The sequence below is a fragment of the Apostichopus japonicus genome, chromosome 20 (genome assembly GCF_037975245.1).
Source record: "Apostichopus japonicus isolate 1M-3 chromosome 20, ASM3797524v1, whole genome shotgun sequence".
Taxonomy (NCBI): Eukaryota; Metazoa; Echinodermata; class Holothuroidea; order Aspidochirotida; family Stichopodidae; genus Apostichopus; species Apostichopus japonicus.
Genome location: NC_092580.1, coordinates 16,249,880 through 16,272,535, shown reverse-complemented (window position 1 = coordinate 16,272,535; position 22,656 = coordinate 16,249,880). Strand labels below are relative to the sequence as shown.

The 22,656-nt window shown below is 38.8% G+C and overlaps 2 protein-coding genes across 2 annotated transcripts in view; one reads left to right on the top strand and one right to left on the bottom strand.

Moving 5' to 3' along the window:
• The window catches only part of LOC139961562 (cAMP-regulated D2 protein-like), a 52,942-nt gene extending 33,039 nt beyond the window's left edge, over window positions 1-19,903 (bottom strand). The window contains exon 1 of the mRNA XM_071960837.1: window positions 18,616-19,903. The gene's annotated coding sequence lies outside the window, so the exon portion shown is untranslated. The remainder of the gene's footprint in view (window positions 1-18,615) is intronic.
• Window positions 1,044-22,344, top strand: LOC139961564 (sugar phosphate exchanger 3-like). Its single transcript, XM_071960839.1, has 15 exons — window positions 1,044-1,914; window positions 3,669-3,783; window positions 5,561-5,703; window positions 6,616-6,667; window positions 8,586-8,731; window positions 9,880-9,976; window positions 10,313-10,397; window positions 11,054-11,125; window positions 12,661-12,740; window positions 13,413-13,554; window positions 14,917-15,018; window positions 15,702-15,749; window positions 16,074-16,228; window positions 17,989-18,054; window positions 20,565-22,344. The coding sequence occupies exons 1-15, from the start codon at window positions 1,847-1,849 to the stop codon at window positions 20,652-20,654; spliced, it is 1,461 nt and encodes a 486-aa protein (XP_071816940.1). The 5' UTR covers window positions 1,044-1,846; the 3' UTR covers window positions 20,655-22,344.
• Window positions 22,345-22,656: the final 312 nt, after the last annotated feature.

The window sequence follows — 22,656 nt, the reverse complement described above, 5'->3', positions numbered from 1 at the left end:
AGCACAATTGTACCATTGTTTAAGGCGTCCATACACACACAAACGCGTTATGATAGACCATATATAGTATATATATAGATACATTAGTGAGAGAGGAAAAATGGTAACGTCAAATATGGAGTTGTCGGTGTAAGGGGTAGGGAGAGGTACACGCCCCTTCCGAAATCCTCGATCCGTCACTGGCTACCCTGTGTATATAATAGGGATCAGCGCTATAATGATGTCACTGTTCCTCGTTCTCTTCCCGGTGTCTTGGCGTTTTTCTTTTACTCCCTCCTTTTCTCCTGTTTCTCTCTTTCTTCTTTTTCTTTTCCCTTCCTTCCTCTCCTCCTCTTTCCCCCCCCCCTCTTTTTTCCCTTTTTTCTTCTCCTTTTTTCTCCCTTTTTTCTTACCCGGGGGGCGCGCGCCCCAACGCCCCCCCCCGGATACGCGCCTGTTAACCCCCAGATCAACCCCTTCCCGCAGATGCTAAGCCTAGATGTTGAAAGCCTGCCATGATTGAACTTACAACATGTGATGCGAAAATTATGAGAAAAGGTGGTGGATGTTAGGCCTTTCTTGGGCCTTACGTGGAAAAGCATGTCAAGCTTGCTACCTAATCATCATGTCGAGCATGCTACCTAATAGCATGTCGAGCATGCTACCTAATAGCATGTCGAGCATGCTACCTAATAGCATGTCGAGCATGCTACCTAATAGCATGTCGAGCTTGCTACCTTATAGCATGTCGAGCATGCTACCTAATAGCATGTCGAGCATGCTACCTAATAGCATGTCGAGCATGCTACCTAATAGCGTGTCGAGCCGTCAGTTTCCCTTCTTTGTGTGCTGATGGTCTCTAGGTGACTGCTGACAGATATACAATTTGTTTATACAAGTTGTGTTAATATTTTATTATACTTGTACCTAATATTTGCTTCGTTAATGCTAAAGCCAGTCAAACAGTAGCCACTTAAGTAGCTAACCAACTAACAAGTCAGAAATAGGTCAGTATACCCCCCCCCCCTTCCACCACCACCACGCTTGTGCACACTCGCACCCACGCACGCACGTACACAAGAGAAACTCCCGAGATGTGGATGCCATACGTACCCTTCCTCTACCAGGCGGTTCGGTACAGAAAATAGAACAAAAGAAATAATGCGGTGGGATGTCAATATACCAAAACATGAAAAAAAGATTCAATGCCTAAATTTGATAATTTTACATTATCCTTTAGGGAGGGAAAAGCCACGCGCAAATTAAGGTATTGTTTAAGTTTGTCAGTGATATAACTGAACAATGCAACTCGTTCTAACTGAGAGTAAAATAACCTAAATTCATATTCTTATCTTCATGTTCATATGTTAACGCGTAGGTGGATAATTCTTTAAAATATTTTATTACTGCCAACACACTCGAACTATTTACATTTCATTTGAGAAGACCTTTGGTATTTATATACCAGTAATACTGTAGCCCGTATTTTATGTGTTAACGTTAAACGGTTATGGCAGCTTACACATCGCTGCTGGTCAAAGGTTGAATCCTATAGCAAACGGCAAGTTGGCGACGCAGTGTGTGAATGCGTTGAGCAAAAGTGGTGAAAATCGATGTGCACCTATCACCTAAAACTAGATGTTATTGTAATAGAAAAGGTGTAACCAAATCAAGGCTTATTTTTTTGATAGTGACTCAGGCTTTTCAAAGAATGATTTTACAGAGAGAGCAATGTTGCAACGAAAATTGATCATAAAAGCTGTACATTTTACTACATGGACTAGACTGGAGCTTCGCGAGCAGGATTTATAGCTACCTAACTATCATCGATGTGCAATAACTACTTACGACGAATGGTAGATAGACTATGGCGGTCTCTTTGTGTACCAGTTGGAGGGTAAATCGCATCCTTGTGTTCTGTCTAACGTACTTTTCGTAAGTAGAAATTTCGCTTCTTTTTTTGTTTACACATACTTTTTTTCCTGGCGTTTAAAACATTCTAAGCGTTGAAATGGGTCTAAGCGAACCAGTGGCGTGTCGATGAGCCTGGGGCTCCTGGCCCAAAGGGGACCCCTATCAGGAGGTCCAAACAAGGGCGTCGGCAGAAATGATCAGAAGGGGGGGGGGCTGGGGATCAGTATGTCTTGTAGGTAAAACACACTACTTGATACTATCTAAGCGGAGCGCCACCATCGATTGGCACGGAACGTACCACGATTTTTTGTGCCAAAAAGTACTCATAGATCGTCGGAAAAGACACTTCTCAGGCGTTTCAAGTTGCATTTACACATCGGTTATTTCGAGATCTCATGTCTTATGAGTTTGACTTTCAATAATTTCAGAAGCCTAATGCATTATGGGTCTGTATGCAATCATACATAACTAGCGAACTGCTTTCTTACTATACAGATACACCGAAAGCATCTTTATTCTTACCTTTTATTATTATATTTATATGAAAGCCCTGCTTTTTTTTCTCTCAAATGAAGTCTGTGGGGTGTTGGGTTATCGTTTTAGAATTTTTTCAAAAACCATATGTCCCGATGTTGTACTCAGTACAACATTGGCTGCAATTGGGTTTTTAAATTATATACTTTGTTTGCATTATAATAATAAATCACACAACTAGCTCGATACATACATTAATACCCAATGAGCCCATGATCATGATGTCCGTATCGCGTGAAATATGTATATTTTCTTGTTCAGTCTTGCATGAGTTTTACAAAACGGGCCCTTCCTATCCAAAGAGGTACCCTTTTTCTGTGCATCAGTATAGCGGGGGCGGGGGCTTGTGGTCGGGGCCCCCGGCTCAGCACGGTCCGAGCCCATAGGAGTTATGCTACTGAAACGAACTAAAGAGGGTACATAGCCAGTTTATTCAACGACCCGAAGGGGTAAATGAATATTCAATGGCGTTAAACCAGGGGTTGAGAGGGGGTTGAAACCCCTGGGCCTCGTAGTCCTGAGGGACAACGAACCTAAGTTATGTTATCTGTTTAAACGTTGCGTGTTTTCATTAATGTTTACCAACGTAAGTTGACTTCCTCCGGCAAAAATCGCATGCCTTGACGGACTTCTTGTATGAATGATTCTAATGCTGAAGAGGAAAATAATTGGCTAAACCTAGATGAACTATGCTATACTCACTGGTAAGGGGTCCATTATAAGAAAAACCTTGCCCCATCGAATGGTTGCTTGCTGCGCTCGCAATTGCTTGCTTTAGTCGGTTTTAAGGACCCCATCTATTCCTTGGGCCCGGGCTCCCAAGTTCATCGTCACTCTCCGCTGAATACATTCTCTGCCCAACTTTGGTGGACATGTCTGTTGCTATACAGATCATAACTTGGACGTATCGACAGAAACTCCCCTCAAGTCTCCGTTCTTGCCGTCATCCATTTCTTTCCGTTCAAGTTCACACAGGCCAGAAGAGTGACAAAAGAGTGACAGAAGAGTGACAGAAGAGTGACAGAAGCACGTTGGCTCCCGAGGACAATTTATGTCACGTTTCCCTATTTTGAAATCATGGATTGTACTAACGAACGACATATTGTTCGTTATCTACTATTTCCCAGTTCCCTCTAAATGAACACGGACCCCTGGGACAACACCCCCTGAGTCCCCTCTCATCAGACCGGTGTGAACAGAAAGCAAAGACACTATAATTTTGTTGTGCTTTGGTTCCTCAGGTACGCTTTTTGCCACGCGGCCCGGAAGACGTTCAGTAATGTCAAAAGTGCAATGGCGGAACAATGGCTGGAAGACAGTGACATCTTTAATGATCCGAGGGACATAAGAACTAAGGTAAGAATACATGGTGAATAATTTAAAAACAAATGAATGTTTTAAATCATGAATATGCATGAGTGTACAGCTGTGTCTATAGTTTCAAAGCACAGGTGACCATAGAAATGAACATTTCCAATGACAATGAAGTGCAATAATATATTAGGTGGGCTTTCAAAGAAGAATATGACATGTATCCCACCACCTTCTTGTAACAGTCATGCACCTGTTGATTTAATGGGATAACATCCAAGGAAAACGCATTTATATGAAGAGAAGAACGTATTTCTCTCTATTTTATCCACAAATAACTTAGTAGTCCCACAATTTCTAGGAATATTTGCGAGCGAAGATATGGACAACAGTGGGTGTGTATACTTATATATGCTTTATATGCTTCTATATGCTTTTATGCAAGCGCAACATCCTTGATGAGTTAGCAAATTACAATTGATACGAGCAATTTCTGCATCTTTCCTTCTAATGATAATATTAAAGTTCCTCTATTTCAGTTGTTTATGGAGGGGGGGGGGGGGGGACCCAATAGAACTTGATAAACCGTGAGCAAGTCATGCTAAATAAGAAAATGTACGGTATAGATACGTCTTCATTTCTGATCAAAATTGACAGACTATTTTGATAGAGCCTGTATATACAACAAACAATAAATTATTGATTTTATGAGGATTTTATTATGCATATCATATCACCATATGGTGCTTTGTAACATGCAAATGCGAATTATGACGAAAGCTTACACACAAAGCGCCGTCGGAAACAGTTTATGTAGCTCACGCTCGTGGTCACACGTTAGACTTCCAAAAGAAACACCTTTTTTTGAATTCTTCCTCCTGTTTTTGTTTCAAAACTGTCATTCATCAGAAACCTCTTTATCAAGGTCACCAACTGGCGGTTGGGGGGGGGGGGGGGAACTGAAAAATCAATACATGTGGATTATGCTGTTTATGTTACATGTTTGTAATCATTAATTGTATGTGCAGTTGACAGTATATACTGAATTCATAGATTATGAATTTGGACAAGGAGTTATCGGTTATAACAGACACAAACAATAGCTGAGTACAATTTTGCTAATTGCCAGATTTTGTTTCAAGATAATACAAAGCTCTCGTGAAATCAACAACCACACACAGGCACCCACACACACAAACATACCAGTCAAAATGATTTCTCACCAGAATAGTTTCTTTCAAACAGTATATTGAAGGGTACTAACTAACTAACTTAAATCGCATTTGATTTGTTGGGGATAGATTGAGGCTAGTGGCGCCCATAACGCTCTGGGCTGATTAGTTGGGGATACATTGAGGCTAGTGGGCCCCGTAATGCTCTGGGCTGATTAGTTAGGGATAGATTGAGGCTAGTGGCCTCGTAACGCTCTGGGCTGATTAGTTGGGGACACATTGAGGCTAGTGGCCCCGTAACGCTCTGGGCTGATTAGTTGGGGACACATAGAGGCTAGTGGCCCCGTAACGCTCTGGGCTGATAAGTTGGGGATACATTGAGGCTAGTGGCCCCCGTAACGCTCTGGGCTGATTAGTTGGGGATACATTGAGGCTAGTGGCCCCCGTAACGCTCTGGGCTGATTAGTTGGGGACACATTGAGGCTAGTGGCCCCCGTAATGCTCTGGGCTGATTAGTTGGGGATACATTGAGGCTAGTGGCCCCGTAATGCTCTGGGCTGATTATTGGGGGATACTTTGAGGCTAGTGGCCCCGTAACGCTCTGGGCCCTCGTTGGTTCCCTGCTGATTCTTCCTTCTTCGTTCTCACAGGCACCACTAAATGTAGGGAAGAAACAGGTGGACCCTTTCCTTGACACGATCGAAGAGGCTGAAATATTCCTTGGTTTCTTAGACACGGTTTTCTTAGTATCATACGCTATTGGACTATATGTATGCGGTGTTCTGGGCGACAGGTCAGTCAAGCTCATCTATATATTGTATGCATGCGTATGCTTAGAACACGCGGTCACCTGCTCACGTCGTATACGGGTCATAACGTCTCAACTTTACGCGTAAAGGAAACCGTTATGACCCCGTACTGCCATATTCGCCATTCTGGCCATAACGTTGATTTAAACAATGTGACACCCACTTAGAAGGCGTGGACCAAGTGGCGCTGTCTTAATCATACATGAGGTTTATGGCCTCAACTTACCTATTTAATATGCAAACATGACTCACAAAATTGTTGCATAATTTAACGGGGAAGGGGCGGGGTCACTTGGTGCTCATGCCCCCAGTTTTGTGAAAAAAAAAATCTCAAAAGTGGCCCATTCCATAACCTAGATGTTACATTTTTGGTAATACAAAGCAACACATATACACACAAAGTAATACATGTGACACTTTTGTAATTAAAATAAAGGGTGTGATCTGTCGTTATTTAAAAGGAGCCTTTCAGTTGACAGATTTGTAACAAAAATGTATCTAATAGTGCGTTTCTGTTCAAAAGCATTCCAACACGATGTATAAGTAATGCACAGCGGATTCATCTTATAGGAACCTTTTTGAGGTAACTTTTTAGTATTCAACCTCATGCCAAAGTACCACTCTACTTCGAAGTTTGTTCCCCTTCCACATTCCCCTCCTCCCTCCCCGTCGAACCCCAGATGTACCTCTCATCCAAATATCGTCATAAAAAAGTATCGTCGTAACAATTATTTAAGTATTGAACCGGCTTTGGGAGTAAAACTTAAAGAATAATATCAAAACACGGTTCTAAGATGAGATGTAAGGAAAGGTATCCTCCGGAACAGAACAGGGGGCATAGTTGTTCATATCGGATGGGGATGATCTGAAAGAATTGATTTTATATTTTTCAACAGGATAAATATGAGGAACCTTCTGGTGTTTGGAATGACGACATCAGCAATAATGGTAAATATTTTCCCTGGTTTAATATATAATCATTTCATTTCCCATAATGCCCAGCGTTTTTCCCTCAAAGAATTTTAATACAAAAGATAAAACTTTGCATGGTTTTGCCTTTAGCCTATAGGCAAATAAAGGTCCCTCAGGACAAGCTGCGTGGCATATTTGCCCCCCCCCCCCCCCCTCGTCCCAATGGAAGTTACATATTCGTATTAAGTAATATATCTCTAAGATATCTCTTCAAAATGTTTTCCGAACAAATACTTCCGAAATAATTCAAATTATTATTTAAAATAGTTCAAGTTATATTTCAAATAATTCAAAATAATGCCGAGCAAATGTTTCCACTGATCTTGTATATGTTTTCTTTTAAAGCTGTCACACGGTAACCACACGGTAGCCAATATATTCATTAACAAATATCACTGCATTCAACTATTCTGACAAGAATTTAGGCCAATAGTTTTACTTTTTCTAATTAACATATAGTGTTAAGTTTGCATGGCTTATGTCAACCCAGACAATTTGATGTCTGAAAACATTATCTAAATATTTGCCATTACTGATTAAAAAAAATTAATAAAAATCATTAAAATTAATGTTATGATATTTTCCCATGTGTAGCTTACACGTAAAACAATTAGTACTAGGCCTAACCACAGTGACTGTACACGGTCGTTTATGAATTCAAAATTACCGTATATATTTCTTTTCAGCTAAATAATTCACACGAAACTTGCATATTCAACCCAGCAATATAATGAGTGATTCTGCGTGCGGGGGGGGGGGGGGGTGTTATTTGGGTTGCCGGGAGGAGGAGTTTAGCTCGATATGGATATCCCACTTACATTAAAATGTTCAAATGTATTGTTCCTTTTCAAAGGTAATTCGTCTTTGAGTGGGTAATAGGATAACTGTGTAAAAATAGCATAGTGATAACAGTGTCATGTTGCCGAACAAACTGTGCAAGGTAAAATGGTGCTGTATTAAGTAACGTACAAAGAGACTCGCTTACACGTTCACAAAAAATTGACATTGAGTTTTGTAAACTTTGCAGTTTTTGCAGTGAATTGATCTGCATGAGACCTTGACAATTTATGGAACTTTTGAAGTACAATGGTAATGGCACTCAGTGCCGAAACATGAAAACTTTACCGGCTTGAAATATTTTTTTCTTATTTTAGTTAATCTAAGTGCATCTTCATAATTTACCGGTACACTATTAAAACTAATAAAAAATTGCATAATTTGACACATATATGAGTGTTAAAGGAATAATCAAAGTGGTCACAAGTTTGATGTTACATGTTACATTACATGCACATTGTACGTACATTACATGTACATGTATATTACATGTATGTACAACACATATGTACATGTACATTACATGTTACATTACATAAGGAAACTCGTTTTATGTTTACTAAATGGCGGCATTTTACGATTACCGGTGAATCTATATATTTACATAAAATTGTGAATGAAATTATACATGCAAAACGGATTGCTGTCCGATTTATCTAAACAATGAAACATAAAAATGTTGCCTTTGAAATGATAATATATATACGTTTAATGTTTTCAACATTTTACAGGTTTAGTCAAAACGATGCATTTATGGTCAAATTTGGTCTTAATTTCACAAATATTCGTGTCCATCTCATTGGAGTATTGCAATTGTTCCTTTCTACTTACACAAACAATTAAAGTCAGGTTGGGTCACCGGTGGCAAGTATCACCCCCCCCCCCCCCTCTCTTTGCATTCTTCATATATTTTATGAAAATGAGAAAACATACTTTATCACATTTTCACCGGGGACCTCTATTTGAGTTCATCCCCGGGGTTGTAGTCCCCTGACAACACTCTCGATTCCTTACAAGCAACGATTTTTCACATTTATTCTTGCCTCCATTCCCTCAGATGTTTATGTTCGGTACCGTCAGTGAGTGGTTACAGTACTACAATAGAATATACTATACGCTATTTTGGATTCTGAATGGATTCTTCCAAGGAACAACATGGCCGATACTTGTAGCCATCATGGGAAACTGGTATGGATCAACACGGTACGGTTTATTCATTTCAGTTTATTCAATTTTATACTTTGCTTTGCTTTGTTTTCTATTCTTTTTTTTCTATTTCAATGACTATATTTATAGTGATGAAATGACGTCACTATGATTCACTAATCAAGTATTACTTTTCTTGAAGAATAAATTTCAATTAGTTTGGAATATAGCGATTTGTTTTGGTTCTGCATGTTTGTGAAGTAAACAAAAAACAATCGTCTCATTTCTACCAATGGATTTATTAATTAAATTCCATTACATCCACATACCTACCTTTTTAACGAAATCGTAAGAGGTTACCTAATATTTCGATCAATGTTAAATGTTAATTCGTTTAATGTAATTTTCGGTAACATGTTAAGGTTTGGTAAAAATTAAGTAGCAGCAAAATCTGCTGCTGCTTCAACATGGCCAGTAAAATGTATGCGTTGATTTTGCCTGCCTGTGCGGAAGATCCATTTCATATATGAATGGAATATTTATAACTTGTTCGTTCAACTTCCTTTGCTTCATTTATTACATATGTCGTAGGATATGATGGTAGGTTCTGTTCATATGCAATCGGTTTAACTTACTAAATACTAGGTGTACTGTTCTAATACATGCATATAACATACGGTAAACTGTTACTCTATACGCTGCAGTGGAAACTAGACCCTGTCATATATGATTAATTCAGGTTACTCGACCAACCTCTAAAATAAGGCTTACATGTTTCCTGTGATGGGGAAAGACAAGGTGTATGTATAAATGGGTGGGGATAGTGGTACGATTTGAGTTCCGTGTGCAATCCCAAAAAGCACATGTTTTAGTTTAATATTAGCCCTCTTTATGGGAAATGGGTGTGTCAACCTCGCAGTTTTCCTTTTGAAATTGCAAACACGCAGCCACAAGTCCGGTATTTATATATTTATTCTTATTTTTTTCCAGATTTACCTAAATTTACATAAAGTCAGTTTGTATAGCCACTTATGAAATCACTACCTATAAATAACAACCCCATACGCTGTTGGTTATGGTACATCCCCCCTCCACTCCCCACCCTCCCACCCTCCATACCTCTTCGTCCATGTCTTTGTTGCGTAAGCCATACTGGAAAACTATATGCTAACAACTATTGTCTGTGTTTATTGTTTCACCTTCAGTCGTGGGTTAATATTTGGATTGTGGAGTTCGTCAGCGTCTATAGGGAACATTATTGGAGCGTTCTCTGTGTCCATGAGTATTAATGTTGGCTATCAGGTAGGTTATATGCCTTGTTATGTTACCGTCTCAACATCGAACATTTGTTTATTACTAAAGTGCAATTGGTATATGTCGATTTAAGTCGATGATAATTATGTCGAATTAAACTGGTATGAAGTCAATTTAAATCGACATCTCAGACCCAGTTTAAAATCGATGATGTGTCAATTTAAATCGGTAGAAGTCAATTTAAAGCTGCTATAGAATCTGGATATATAAGTCGAAGGCAATTGGTATATGTCGATTTAAATCGGTATATGTCGATTCCCCATGATTTGAGACTGATGGCCCGCCATATTAAACTAGGGTTCGTTATATTTTTTCTCTCCGCAGTACGCCTTCCTTACTACATCCGCCTTCTTAATTATATGGAGTGTCATCATCCTTATATTCCTGAGCCCTACTCCCACCGATGCAGGTAAAGTTGGGTACTTCTTCTACATGTCCATGTAATAATGTGACGATTTAGAAGTATATATAGTGGGGGGGGGGGGAGGTCGGAAGAAGGGTAGGTGAGGAGGCGGTGACCGGCGGTGGTGGTGGGGTGTCGAGGGGGTGAAGAGTTATCGGTATAGACTGTGTCATGCAGGATCTGTGGTGTGACTTGTGGTACTCACCTAAACACAAATAAAATATCAAAGTTTTCAAAAGTACTTTCTGCAATTTTTCTTTTACCCTTGAAAAGCTGTAAATATATCTGCCAGTAATGTTACCAAATTATTTTAAAAGGTGGAAGTGCAATGATGCTTGTTTGAAGTCTGACCATAAATTACCTCATTTCGACCTTGACCTTCTAGTATATTGGGGAACAATACTGATTACCTTTTGCTGAAAGTAATATATTACATTTTCAAGTTTGCTAACTAATGTAACTGGGTAGGAGTGAGATTTATTAAAACATTTTACACTGTAAAAAGGATATATTTGCTAGTGTGTATATCATAACATAATGACACGCATCTCAAGAAAACCGAGAGTTTGCTAAGGCTTATAAAACATAAAAGGGTAGGTAATGGATATTTCACAATAAAGCAATATCAGGTTAATAATCTCAACTCGCACTTTGCCATGAAGGACTCGTCGCTGGAGCAGAGGAGGAAGAAGAAAAATCCGAACCATCAATTCAGTTATCTGGAGATGAATCAGGTACGTCATAAATGATTCATGATAATAGTGTCGAAACTTAATACTACCAACATGGTATGCGTTGATTTCATGAATATTTCATCGGCATTATCAATCGATGATAAATCAACCTTTTGAAGATGTTTGTGTGTATTTTCAAGTTCACAACGTTATAACCCCGCAGTCGTACTGAAATTTCCCGGTTCTTGCTTGTATAAACAAATACACAAATTGTTATTGTTTACAGTGTTGTATATATTTGCTCTAAGACCAAATGTTTGTAATACCTCGAGTACAGAGTGTACGGTGGTTTAACCAAATATCAACAGTTGACGTAGACGGCTGCCCCCAATTTGAGAGAGGGAGTGGCGGGTGTGGATCCATGGGTGGGGTGTACACCCCTCTTCAACCACACGCAAAAATTAGAACCATATCATAGGCCTATAGACTAAATAACACTCAGAATGCACAATTTCACTTCTTTCTGGGGGATTACCCAAACCCCCTTACAAGGACTTCGGCTTCAACGACCCTAGAGACACACCCCTCCTTTTAGAAACCCTGGATACACCGGTGGGGGGGGGGGGATGGGAGGTAACAAAGCATTTATTGGAGAAGAATATTCTATGCCTTGATAATATTATGATGAAAAGCCTACAGTATGCACCCTATGTATGCCTGCGAAATATTGATTCAATTGAATTAGGCCATGTACGTTGGACGGCAGTATCGCAATGAAAGGTGTGACTGAGGGCCGCCTTACCCAACCATCTGCTTGTGGAAAGCTTTCCTTCACTTCACTGTGTTCATATTCAATTCAAGTCTATTCCTCACACAGTGGCGTCGCCAGACATTTCAATCTGGGGGGGGGGGGGAGGGGGGCACAGCACTTAATGAGGGGTCACAATGTTTATTTGTGAATGGTATAAGGTTTGCTATATTTTGTAACTTGATGTTCAAGAATTTTTGGGCTTAGTCTGATATTTATGTTTGTAATTGAGGCGGATAAAAAAGTTACAGAAAATGGAAATTAACCCTTTTGCTTTTATAATGTTTTTAAATAAGAGTGTTGAAAATTGTTATTGAAGTTCATGTTGGGTAGTAGTGAAGTTAAGCACTAGCGATTGACACCAGGGCGTCTGTGACCTTGTTAGTGAGAAAACAGTTGGTTATTGTGATGGTCGGTGGAAAGAATTTACTGAAGAACATAATACGTTTCGTCCTTTGTGCAAAGGTTTTGTTTGAGTAATATTTTTTTAACAGTAAAAATCGCATCTGGGGGGCACCTGGGGAGGGGAGGGGCACGATTTTTGTTTGGGAGGGCACGTCCTCACATCGTACAGAAAAGCAAAACACACAATATGAAGTAGTGACAACTGAGAACAAGGCTAGTTACTGTTAAACCATTACACTGTTCATATAGTTGGTCACGCTATATCTAGTATGCAATGTTACTGACTTATCTCGTTTGCTTTTTACTGTAAAGTAACATTTGTCATGATACTTGCTTAACAATAACTTGAAATAATAGAAATTCTTTTTTTGTACCCAAACAGAGGAAAGTCCCCTCACAGTACCGACTTCCACGGAGCCGATCGGGTTCATCGAGGCCCTGTTAATGCCAGGGGTGGTCTTGGTATGAGCAATAAATATATTTATATATATATATATATATATATATAGATATATATGTGCGTATATGTGTGTGTATATATATACGGTTGGTTTATTCAAATTTCAATCGCGATTCAAAATTCTGCATATTAATTACCTCGTCAGAGTGGGTATTACCGCACGCGTTTGACTCAAGCTTTGGTGCTAGGGATAGCATACTCTTTACAATTGCCACATTCAATAACACACTGAATCACGTTAAAAGTAGTGTGGTCTCGAAGCTCTCGTTGAATTTCTCACTATGGCTAAACTCTATATGCCTCACCGTATAGCAGTCACGTTGGCCATTCATACCAACATTTTCCGTATCATGAGTTTCAAGACCATGGAGATTTTTCGTTCACATGTAATTTTCGTACTCTGCTCTTGAAATGGTCTCAATTGGCCCCCCTTTTTTTTACATCAATATTTGTGACATCAATGTCGCCAAAAAACACAATAAAAAACAGTTAATGTTTGATAAAACATCGAAAAAGATGTTCTCCTGTGGCTTTCCAGCGGTGCTTCATCTCAACTCTAAATGGAGTATGTCTCTCCTTATTACGGGGAATCATGTTTAATGCACCGTTGCATGTTATTAATGTATACTTCATGCCGCAAACCTTTGTGTATTTTTTTTTTCTGTTTTCCTCAGTATTCTATTAGCTTTGGTTTTCTGAAGATGGTGCATTATTCAATCCTATTCTGGTTACCGTTTTATCTGACCAGCTCGTTTTTATGGAGTGACGTCAAATCGTCTAGATTTTCAATGTTCTACGACATCGGTGGCATTCCAGGTATAAGGTCCTTAAATAAAATGCAGCTTATTTGAATTGTAATTGTATCTTACTTAAAGTAAAATTGTGTTCTCCTTGAGCTTAATTACCAGTTTCTATAAAATCTGAAGTGGAATTCTATTAATCTTATGTGGAATTGTAGAACTGAAAGCGACATATAAATAATTAACCATATTTGTATGACTCGGAATATATATGTGGACCCATACACAAATATGCCACATCAGTCTAATGTGCACTCTCAAGGGAATCGTTTCATTAGTATATACCTCACTAAATTACAATATAAACTTAATAACAATTAAATCAAATCAGTTTGGAACAATTTTTCAAGTATTCAAGAGTGGGCTGTTAACCTGTTTTTGATACTACAGTTTAAGCCTTTTGTACATTCTACCTAGGAAAACGTGTCTTGCGACGAGAAAAGAGGTCTAACTGACAGGTCTAACTGACTAAAGACAAATTAGAAACAATTTTGTTTTGCAGCAACAGACATCTTCCGTAAAATAAAAGCCACGAGATTAGAAAGAAGGGCGCAGACACCCGTCCGCATTAAAAGTTGTTGTTAATCGAATGGCGTGACGTAAACATAGTTTGTGTCGCATAATGTGACAAACAAAGATAATATGCGTGTTTTAGGTCGTTACAATGACGATACAATTAACGTACGTTCTATTTACCAGCATATTTCACAGATAACGCTCAGTTAAGAATCTCTCCTTTTCTGTAACGCGGTATAACTGTTTCTATATGACAATGAAATATGTCTAATGTATGATGTGTTTGTAGATTGATGTAATATGTGATGCGGGAACTTACATGTGTGCCGAAGCCGTTGCTGAAAAAGAAATGTCAATTTTGAGTTTATACCTACCCGTGCAAACTTGAAATGAGCATGCATATATGCTGTACAAAACGTTTGACGGCCAATTTTTGATAGATTAATCCCAAAGCCTTAAAAAGTCCCCATTCTTTGCTGCAGATTTATAGGACAGAGAGGGATCCAGGATTAAGAGGGGGGTGGGGGTTGGCCCTGGGATCTGGTATTGAATTTGACTTCAGTGTAGGGGTATAGGAGGGTTCCTCCTCAAGAACAAACTTAGACGCCAAATAGAGCATTCCGAAGCATCTTATAAATTACTTTTCGCCAAGTCCTCTCTATAGAGCTTCGTATCAATTCAGAGGTATTCACTTGAATAACAAGAATACTTAGTAAACGTGTGTGACAAACAGCTATTTTAAGCTCTAGTAAAAATGCATTTACTGCCATATATTCTGCTGGTATTGTATAACGAAGGTTAGTCTCTCTTATACTTGAATAAAAATGGCAACATATTTCTTATCTCACTTGCATTTTTATAGGCGGCACCCTCGGTGGATTATTTACAGATTTTGCGGGTCGACGTGTAGCTGTTGTCATGGCGATGCTAATACTTTCTATGATCTCTCTGTTCGGGTATAATTGTGAGTAATATGCCTTTCAATCATAGATATTTAGTTAGTCATAGGTTTGATGGAAATAATGTCGAAGTCGCAGGCTAATATCTATTTTCCTCCTTAAGGAATAAGTTTTATCTTGTTCGTTCCGAAATACATGCTATGAGCTGTACATACTGATGGGCAAACACAATATTCAGTGCACAGGTATATGTCTATCCACGAAAAGTGATAAAAGCAGACACTCCGTTCAAAGAGGTTGTGCATTTATAAATTTATGAATTTTGCCGATTTTAATCCCTGACCCTTAACTTGCCTTTTTTTCGTGATGCGAAACATTGAATGTGCAATGAATGGCCACATGTTAGCCTGTTATAACGCTTACCCATAGTGAAGACTAAACATCGGTTTGTCGATTTAGTACAATATCGGTTTCACGATTTAGTACAATATGCAATAAGAAAATTGTATGCTATCTGAAGTCAAGTGCCACGTGCGAACACCTTTCAAAAGTTTGTTTCGTCACATTTCCTTTATTTCTTTATACTTAAATGTCAAATTCATAGTTTTGAATGGATATCATTACCATATTTCAGTATTCAGCAACCTTCAACAAAATTTCTGTAATAACTTAAAAGTAAGAACAAAGTTATGAAAGGAGCATTTTTTGCGTTGAATAGTTTTGATCTCGCATTTCTTTTCTGTTTTAGTTATTGAAGACGACGAGCTTTGGAATGGATTAGGGATGTTAGTTGTAGGTAAGCTATGTCGGTTTTTACTATATATAAATGGATATAAAAAATTCTAGTACTACTTTACGTAATAATTTTTTTTTTTCGTTTCTTTAACATATATAGTTAACATATATCGTTAACAACATACCTTGAGTGGATGACGTGAGTTTGGGGGAGGGCAACTAGAAGGGGAGGGCAACGTTATAAAAAAAAAAATGCGAACTTCTATTCGTGTTTTTACCTTTCTTTCTATATTTACTATATATATATATAGGTTTCTTTGTATGCGGGTGACACATGTGGTCAGTTCTTTCTATATTTACTATATATATATATATATATATATAGGTTTCTTTGTATGCGGGGTGACACACGTGGTCAGTTCCGTGGTCGTAGCAGATCTTGGACAACAAGATGCAATCAAGAGAAACAACAAGGAGGCTTTATCAACCGTTACTGGCATCGTGGATGGCACTGGGACTATTGGTGCCGCTATAGGACAGGTATGTAACAAACTATTATTGCATCAGCACCAGAATTCTGGGGGTGGGGGGGGGACAGCACCGTTTGAAGAGGGCACCAGCAAGGAAAGGAGGGACACAATAATTATATCCTGTAACTTGTGAAGATTTTCGTCTACATGGTGGTGGCACAAATAAAGGGGGTGGGGAAGGGGCGGAAGAGGTAGTCTGCAGGGGGTGGGGGGCCCTATGAAAGGCCGTTTTAAACATGAACATATATTGTACTGTGGAATTCATTTCTGCGTGTTTTTTAAAAAAATTGAGCTGATGTGGAATTAATTCCACTTAAGCTTACTTATATTTTACTTAAGTAGAACCAATTCTTCTTAATCTTAATTATATTTCAGTAAATAAAATAAATTGTATTTCGACTGAAACTGAAGAGCTATACTTTCTTTTAAGCTTTGAGGAATTTTATTTAACTGAAGAATTCAACTTCATTTAAGTAGAATGACATTCTGTTTAAGCGGAAATGGCTTAAGTGAAACTGAATTTCACTTAAGGTAAACAGAATCTCACTCAGGTAAATTGTAGCAAAGCTTACAAGTGCAAAATAAAATTCTACTGAAGTTAATGGAACTGCATGCTATTTCATATTAAGTTGAAAATTCTTTCACTTGTGTGGACTTTACATTTCAACCTCCACCAACGTTAGGTATCTTGCTGTGCGATCACCCTTCAACATGGATGGCATTTCGAGTAGCCTATATATACAGTGTGATCGGGGGTAGGAGCCGGGGCGGAGGGGGGGGGGGGGCACGTGCCCCACTTTTTTTTTTCCAAAATAGCAAATGTGCTCTACTGGCAAATAAAATGTGCCCTTTTAATGAAGAACTGTCTTTATGGATATCTTAGGCCTTTGTTAATTTTAATATTTATTTTAATTATTTATTTTTAGTCTGTACATGCTATTTTTAATACGGCATCCCTTATCATTTTGTAGCACGGTTAACAAAAAACAATCTCAATAAATAGTATTGATAGCATACTAACACATCATATATATTTAAGTGATATGGCCGGTGTGTATCGGTTTATAGCATAAAGAGTGGTGGTTTAGGAAAGAGAAAGTGCCCCTCTGATGTTATGCCCCCACTTTTTGGAAGCTTCCTACCCCCTGAGTGTGATAGAATTCTCTCAATCGTTAGCAGTATAATTATACAACTGCTGTCTCACAAAAAACCCAAGGAAACCGACGACATGATGTATACAGACGTATTAACAGTTAACGATCTTCTCTACAAAATGTATACAACTGTATATGCACACTTTAATATTGTCTATACTTAATATCCGCGTGGATATCGGGACAATTAGTCACCAGGGGCGCAGCCACCTTGCACGGGGGAGAGGAGCGCGGGGGGGGGGTATAATTAGAAATTGGACGGTGCTAATATGCAAAATGGTGCTACATGTTGCAACTTTTGAAGCAATTTGTTTAAGTTGTACCATCTAATATAATATTATATTATATATTGTTTACTAGGATTTTTTGTAATATTCTGTCCGAGTCTGCCAGTGGGGTGGGAGTTTTGGTGGGCTGAGCTCCCGGATTTGTATGGGGTCCCCCTCCCCAGAAGTACACGTGGTTGCGCTCCTGGTGTGTATTTTAAAGCTTTCATAGTTTATCATGTCGATAACTTTTTGCTAGAGATTGCATTTAATATACGCGTATATTATCATGACGCCAATCCTTTGCTGATTGGCCTGATTTTAATGAATGTTCATATTTCGTTTTGCAGATAATTATACCCTTACTTCTCGTTAGCAGTGGATGGGAATCTGTCTTCTATTTCTTAACTATTATGGTAAGTTCAGTCACACCAATATGAATATGCAGGCTCCGAGCAGAGCGGTAGATATGATTTTGCATCGTTTTTTTCAGCCAGTTGGGACTATTTTCCAATGCTTATATACCACTCTTTACTGTCCTACTATATCATGCTTTAAAGCACTCGTGCTGACAGTATAAACAGTTCCTATAACCTTTTCTTGAAACAATGCTTGTACTGTCAGTGTCAAGGTTTTGTGTTTCTTTTTTTGAGCCACAAAAGTCGACGAAAGTGACGAGAACAAAAATGCAAAAGTCGATTGGACCAGTGATAATACATTTATTTAACCAAAATGATTAACCATGAATTTACAAAGCATCATTTGTATGGCTGACAGCCACATTCAACACATCACTTACAAATTAAAAGTTATAATGGTACGGTAATAGCCTAAATTAGAAATAAAATTACATATGACCTTTAATGTGCATCGAGTATAATGTGGCGTTATCTTGCTAGGCTGTCTCGCACCTGTAAATAAAACAAGTAACGTAGTTACTCTAGTTAAAAAAATCAAGAAAGAAGAAAAAAACTTACGGAATTCTCTCGGCAGAAGTCCGGTATATCCCTTCAGAAAAAATCATGGATTGCCTACGCTACTTCCACTAAACTACAGTATTAAACAGTAGGATTTCACGAAGACAAAATTACAATGCAGGCTACCCTTAACCTACTTTAGGCGAGGAGGTACAAGGCTACGTTGATCCAGGATTATAGGTAGTCATATACTATAAAGAAATAATTATCAGGTAGAAGTAAAAATACAAGCTTTCGCCTAATACGCTGAGTTTGGCGTGAACCGCATCCTGGCGACTACTACTATTTTGACGCAATAAATGATACTGGACACAACCCCGGTGGATACTAACTTGTTATTGTACGTGGTATGAGGGAGCAACATAACAAACATTCCTGTATTCACTGACCATTCACAACAATTTCAAGAACTCTATTCACATTATTATGAGGAACGTAGGAACAAAAGAGTAGATGCACTCCACCGTGCTCAATTCTTTGAGATGCTTACAGGCCAAGGAAAGCGAAATGTTACCAAACACAGGCTGACCACGTGACCATCAGTACGGACGATTTGAAGCGGTTCATATAAATACAATATTGTCGGGGAAAAATTGTCCCGACTTGGCGCGCCTTTTTTGTATATGATTCAGTTGTGCTTATTTATGACTCAGTAGTGAGATTAAAGATCATCAGTATTGGCGCCAACATTTAGAATGCCAAAAGTTATGAGGAATTGTTGAAGTTAGACAATTAAATCTCACGAGGAGGAATAATGCTTACAAACTGTGGCTGGTAAAATGAAGGTTTTTAGAATGGTGTGTATGAGTGACTATTTGTCAATACCTGCCCGCATTGAATTCAAGCTGATGCTTTCTCACCTGCAAGTGTTTGAATGGAATGACCCTGGAATACTTGAAGAACTTATTGAGCCCATATCAACCATCAAGTGACTTGAGGTCTTCTAATCAGGCACTTCTTCAACTTCCAAAGGTCAGGCTTTCTTCATGTGGTTCCAAGGCTTTCGGAATCGCCGCCCCTACATTGTGGAACAACATCCCACTTAACATCAGGAAAGCCACCTCATGTAAATGTTTCAATTGCCAACTCAATGAAGACATTTCTGTTATATAGATAGTTTTATCTGTAAGCGCTCGACTGCGCCTTTGAACAAGTCTCCGGCACTGGATATATGGCGCATGATTACTGTGATTTATTTACATTACATTTACATTGACTTGGTTTCAAGTTTATCGGTTAGCCTACTACATTTATGTGGACCTTTACTCTCAAATGACCGCATATAATTATCATCTCATTACCCGAGTTCATAAAATGGCTCATTATTTGGCGGAATTGCAAAAATGATTCCTTTATCCTGCAGGGCCACATGATGAGGGCGGGGGGGGGGGGGTGGAGATGGTGCAGTACACACTGTGTTGTTTGTACATAGTAAAAAGAGTCACCGCTCCCCACCCCCTATGAAACCTTGAACAAAAAACTTCAATTAAACTAAGGTGCATGCTTGATGAGAGGGGAGACCATGGTGCTCAATCCCCAGGAAAATATGTAGGACGCCCGGAAAATGTGGTGTACGAAGGGTGCAAAAAAGGGGGTACGAGTGACATAATTGTCCCTGGGAATGCTATGGCCCTCGAAGCCACTGCTAAGGCGACATATTATTCCATCTTGTCCCAAAATCGGGATTTAAATTACCGGTAATTGACATTTCTCTAAAGGGTCTTATATACAGTTGCGGCACCGGGGTGGGTTGGGAGGGGGGACGGGGATGTTCCCAAGTGGCACTTCTACTCTTCCAAAATGTCTTCCCCAAACACTGTTTGCCACCTGCCCTACTTCCTTCTCCCGCCTGCACTTTGGAATTTCTGGTGGCGCAACTGCTTACATACTTCTATAATTACTATTGTTTCGATATGCTGAATAATGTATCACTTTTTTTCTTCTTTCAGCTGGGCTGTTCTTCCCTTGCTCTGCTTCCGGTTCTACTCGGATCCATCAGCTCTCATGTGAGGGGAAGCCCCACGAGCAAACAGAAATAACGTTTAGAGACTTGAATTTTACGAGTTTCGTAGAAAAGATATAAAAAAAAAATCACAATGTGCAGTTTTTTTCTTAGATGTCAATATTTATGACAAATATATTTATTCGATTGCAAGATTTGGAAGGCAGTCTATTGAATGAATAAAGCATTAATTAAGCAGATTAGTATAGTAGATGTTTTCTTAAAAAGTCGAATAAGTTATGTTTTAAAATATGCTTTATGTATTTGATAGAAAACACGCTCTACGCCATATTACAGATGCCTCCGTGGTTGCTTAAATTTGGACTTTCCAGAACGCAACGCCTCAGGGACAATTGCATCAATCAACTGATCCCTTTAGCTCTTTTCATATATCAAATTTATTCCCGACTGTAACACCATGCAGTGGCGGAGCGTCCATACAGTCAGGGGGGGCGGATGCCCCCCCCCCTGACGGACTCAAATGGACTGCTGGCGCCCTTTTCAGCTCTTTTACTTTTTACTTATTCGCTATTATTGACTTTTTTATTGTGCTCTCATCTACCTATTGACATTTGTCACATTTTGTTGGTGTAATTCGGCGATGACACCTATTTATTCTTCGTTTATCTGCAAATTAGCCAGGCCCGGAAAGGGTCATTTCCGGCGATCTAGGGAGTATCTTTACTCAAAAAATTTCTGTACACTCCGCGCCAACCTGTGGTGGCGCTCCGCTCAGATAGTGTCGAAAGCGCCCCTACAGACCATTCTCGCCCCCCCTGACCAATACCCCTAGCTCCGCCACTGACCCCATGTCCCCTCCTCTCGTCAGGTCAGGACGTGTCCTTTACACAGCTAAAGTTTATTGGCAATTGCTCACCCTTTTCTTTTTGAATAGTCATTCATTCCACGTTGGATTCCAAAATTAAAGCTATTATGAATTTGAAAAGATCCATTCCACCAATATCAGGTATATTGAACTATAAACTAGACATTATTTGTAGCAACTTAGAACTTATCTTTTACATCATAATATTTGGCTTATCTGCAGAAAGTTGCCACTATCTCCAAAGAATAAAATTATTTTTCAAAGAAGTTTATGATTACGGAGATGAGAGATCTCTGTATGGTATCTACAATTTCTTTTCTGAGAGGAGGGTGAAGTGGGTTTGAGGGCAATTTTTTTAAATGAAGGTCACATATCTCGCAGAAAGAAGAGTTGAAATTATCATCTATATAAAGATCGTCAGTTTTGGCCACAAATTTCAGCACGCCAAAGAAATTGCTAGTTATCAAAAATACTTTCCTGGGGAGGTTTCTTGTTCCTCAAAAATGTTTCACAGCCAATTGAAGAATGTTAGAAAGACCAATTAATATCTTAGTGTGGGTAGCTACTGTTACAGAGACATTAAACTGCTTCTTGAAATTTCAGCATGGGTGACCATTATCTGACTTCTAGCATATATATATATAATACTGATGACTTTTGAAGTGAGTATGTACATCTGAATGAAATCATATTTTGAATTTGATTAGACAGATTTTAAGAGGGTATTCCATCGTCTCATCCTTGTAGGTATGAAACATATTTTTTTAATTCTGTTCAAGTTGAAGGTAGTCACGTCAACATGACTTAAATATTGCATGTCCTCTAGAGTCTAGTATATCACTGCATTGACTAAAATATTCTACATTGATGCTTCCATGGACGTGAGGAGTGAAAGGGGGTTGAGGGAACCCTCCTCCTATCCCTTCGTTCCCCTCCAATTTCTTTTGCAGAACTTTAAAGGGTTCCAAAGCAGATTTTCATACTACGTCCAATCTCCCTACACATAAAATTGGACCATGAGTCTGTGAATAGTTCCAAATGGATTGTAAACATGTGTGTGTGTTTTTTTTTCTTAACTAGCTTCGATAAAGAAGTTAAAACAGGTCAAGAATAAAGAGTGTGATATGTTCCTATTTTATTGCTTGAATTAAGCAATGTATAGTTTTATTGTTAACTTAACTATTTATTTATTTAGTTCTTAGGAATTAAAAAT

What these genes read in the sequence shown, in the direction of transcription:
- LOC139961564 (XM_071960839.1), top strand. Translation starts at nt 1,847, where the DNA reads ATGGCGGTCTCTTTGTGTACCAGTTGGAGGGTAAATCGCATCCTTGTG. An exon ending in GTATTAATGTTGGCTATCAG is followed by an intron (nt 9,977 to 10,312) that starts GTAGGTTATATG and finishes TTCTCTCCGCAG; the next exon opens with TACGCCTTCCTTACTACATC. An exon ending in TCTATTTCTTAACTATTATG is followed by an intron (nt 18,055 to 20,564) that starts GTAAGTTCAGTC and finishes TTCTTCTTTCAG; the next exon opens with CTGGGCTGTTCTTCCCTTGC.